Source organism: Hemiscyllium ocellatum, chromosome 28 (assembly GCF_020745735.1).
Source record: "Hemiscyllium ocellatum isolate sHemOce1 chromosome 28, sHemOce1.pat.X.cur, whole genome shotgun sequence".
Classification (NCBI taxonomy): Eukaryota; Metazoa; Chordata; class Chondrichthyes; order Orectolobiformes; family Hemiscylliidae; genus Hemiscyllium; species Hemiscyllium ocellatum.
The window spans coordinates 42,334,720-42,338,046 of record NC_083428.1 but is presented as its reverse complement, the minus strand read 5'-3'; the positions used below and the strand labels follow the sequence as shown (position 1 = coordinate 42,338,046).

General features: G+C 42.7%; 1 protein-coding gene across 1 annotated transcript; it reads right to left on the bottom strand.

Moving 5' to 3' along the window:
• Positions 1-1,482: 1,482 nt before the first annotated feature.
• LOC132829238 (relaxin-3 receptor 1-like) lies at positions 1,483-2,586 on the bottom strand. The gene has a single exon (XM_060846608.1). The coding sequence runs from the start codon at positions 2,584-2,586 to the stop codon at positions 1,483-1,485; it is 1,104 nt and encodes a 367-aa protein (XP_060702591.1).
• Between the last annotated feature and the right edge of the window lie 741 nt (positions 2,587-3,327).

The following is a 3,327-nucleotide window of genomic DNA, read 5'->3' as shown; positions in this document are numbered from 1 at the left end:
TAGTTGTATTCTGGAACATTAAGCTGCTAGTCTTGTCCATCCCTGAGCCATGTCTCTATAATTGCTATGATATCCCAGTCCCATGATCCTCACCACACCCTGAGTTCATCTGCCATCCCTGTTAGGCCTCTTGCATTGAAATAAATGCAGTTTAATTTGTCACTCCTATCTTGTTCTCTGTTTTGTCCCTGCCTGCCCTGACTGTCTGACTCACTCCTTTTCCCAACTGTACCAGTCTCAGATTAATCTCCTTCCTCACTATCTCTCTGGGTCCCACCCCAACAATGCCCTTCGAGAAGGAATTCTAGGATTTTGACCCAGTGATAGAGAAGGAACAATGATATATTTCCAAGTCAGAGGTCTATAAGGCTTAACTTTCTAATTTTGTTATTTTTTCTTTTACTACATTGTACCTAAGCTTTACGAACCATTGTATGTAAGATGGTGCCATGTGTAGCAACATTATATACCTTTCACTGTACTCCTGTACATCTGTACTTGTGTACACATGACTATAAAATTTAAATCTTTAAATATTTAAAATCGGCGTGGATTTTGTAGTCAGTGTGAAGAACAGTGCTCACTGTTGACTATTAACTTTGAGAAAATACCAGAGATCGAGCCAAACCACCAATTAGATTAAAGAATATTTACAGAAAGCAACCCTGAAAGTAAAAGGCGCACATTAATCTTTGTTTTTTTTTGGTTCATATCAACTTCACAGAGATGAAATAAAGATTGGACCATACACATTAAATATCATATCATTATGAAATATTATAAAATATATAATGCTTTTATTACATTAAAAGCCAGTGGATTTTTTAATATCAGAATGGAAGAAAATGATATTATATGCTTATATTATTTTTAAGGGCCAGAGAGGTAATAAATAAGTAGTTATGACTTAGCATGCTATTAAACACTCAATTATATTTTATTAGTAAGGCCAACTTCCAATGTAAAAGGAGAACTCTTGTTATTTCAGTGATTGCCATGTATGGTAAGTTGTGGTGGACCCTGTGGAGGAGCAGGAAGTGACTCCTGGATTTCTCTGTTTAACTGTATATCCAGGCACCAAAAAAGCTACTGTCAATTTCACAAACACCACAGTTTCACAAATTCTGGGCCACAATGTATCCATTTTGTGCAACTACAGAAACCCTAAGATGCAATAGGGAAAGAAAAGCTGTTTGATTGTAAGCGTGACTGATTTTCCTAACACCACTAAAATACGGTTCAGATTCAAGTGGAAAGTTTACATTAAATATCTTTCAATTAAGAACTAAAACTTATGCACACTGATCATTAGACTCCTACCTAAAACTGTAACAGATACTGAGTAAGTCACATTGAGATAATTAGATGAGAGAGAAAGAGAGATGATCAGATCAAGTTGCATGCTGGGAAACTTAGACAGAGGGTGAAGATCACAATTAATCAGTCAATGATCAGGGAGCACAGTCAGATCCAATCTATGCCTCACTTTGACATCGTGATGATGACTGGCATCTGTCTCCTCTTGCTGGATGCCAGACTCGGCATCAGAGGTCGGATCTGCCTGATGGGGGTCACTTTCAGAAGTAACTCTCTCAGCGCTGCCCGAAACTCCCTTCTCATGAAACAATACAGGATGGGATTGAGGCAGCTATTACTGTGAGCGAGGCAGATGGAGATGGGGAAGATGTATGCCTGGGTGGTGTAAAAGGCGCCTGTAAATTCGACCACGTTCAACTTGATGAAGGCACTCCAAACAGTGAGGGCTTGGTTAGGCAGCCAGCAGATGAAGAAGGAGAGCACCACGATGGCAACGGACCGGGTGACCTTGGATGTTCTCTTTGGGTTGTTGCAACTCATTTTCTTCCTGTTTACAAAGCGGAGCAACAGGATATAGCACACGGAGATGATGATCAGAGGTAAGATAAAACCAACCAAGACCTTTGAGAGCTGATGGAGCCCAAACCAAAACTGGGGATCATTGTGAAGATCTGGAAACTTGACAAGGCACAGCTCTTCATCAACCACTGCAACAGTGGTGGAATAAATTGCATGGGGAAGGGTCGCAATACAGGCTACCACCCAGATAGAGATGCAGAGGAACTTGTCAGAGTGTCCAGATGAGGGTGTCTTCATCTTTAGGGATTGGGCCACTGAGCAGTACCTGGTGATGCTCATGACAGTGAGGAAAAAAACACTGGCGTACATGTTCATCACAGTCACTGAAGAGACCAACTTACACATGATGTTGCCAAAAGGCCAGCTGAAGTCCAGGGCAGTGTCCACTGCCCAGAAAGGCAATGTCAGCACAAACTGGAAATCAGTAACTGCCAAGCCCATCACCAGGATTGTCATGGTGGACTTTTTCTTCGCATACTTGGACTGGAGAAGACAGAGGACCAGGAGATTACCCACCAGACCCAAAACACAAACGATGAGGTAGACAATGGAGATCAAGATCCTGGTGACTTTAAATCCATCGCTACGTACTTCGGTGCCATCAGGAATGATATATTTCGGGAAATTCTCCAGCGACTGGTTGGTTTGATTAAACAAGAAAAACAATTCCTCAAAGTTAAGATCAGTCATCCTGAATACCTTTCCCAATCTTGTTTCTCTTAAATCTCATTCAGCAGTCTGCTGGCGGTGGGTGAGGGGGGATGTGGGTGAAGCAGCTGGGCCCAGAAAATTTTGATCACATCCTTCCTCTGGTCACTTCCACCCTCCAGCCTTTCTTTTCCATCTCTCGCAGTCTCTGAATTTACTCTCTATATTTCTCCCATCGATTTCCTCTGGCCTCTCCTAATTTATTTCTAAACTCACAGACCCATCCCTTTACCTCAAGCCTTATTTTCACCTTCTCTGACCTTTGCTCTCTCAGCTTTCTGACCCCTTCCGTTTTTATTTCTGTCTGCTCTCTCCACGCTTCAGGCTCTCTGCCTTTATTCCTGAGGAAGGGCTTTTGCCCGAAACGTCGATTTTCCTGCTCCTCGGATGCTGCCTGAACTGCTGTGCTCTTCCAGCACCACTAATCCAAACTCTTCAGTTCATTCCCTCTCTCACTGATCTCTCTCACTCTTGCTTATTGATTTCTCACTCCCTCTAACTCTGATATTTCTCATTCCCTAATCTCCCTCTCTTTGATTCATCAGCTCCCTCTCTTCCCCTGTTCCCCACACCCCCAACCAGATCTCACACCCTCTGATTTCTCACTTGCTGTCTGATCTCCCTCTCTCCCTCCATCTGTTCTGTCTCTCACTCTGGTCTCCTTCCCTGTACTTTCTTTTCACTCCCTCTGATTTCTCACTCTCTGTCTGAACTCTCTCCACT

Bases quoted from the DNA above. Each gene is read 5' to 3' on its own strand.
- LOC132829238 (XM_060846608.1), bottom strand. From the start codon at position 2,586: ATGACTGATCTTAACTTTGAGGAATTGTTTTTCTTGTTTAATCAAACC.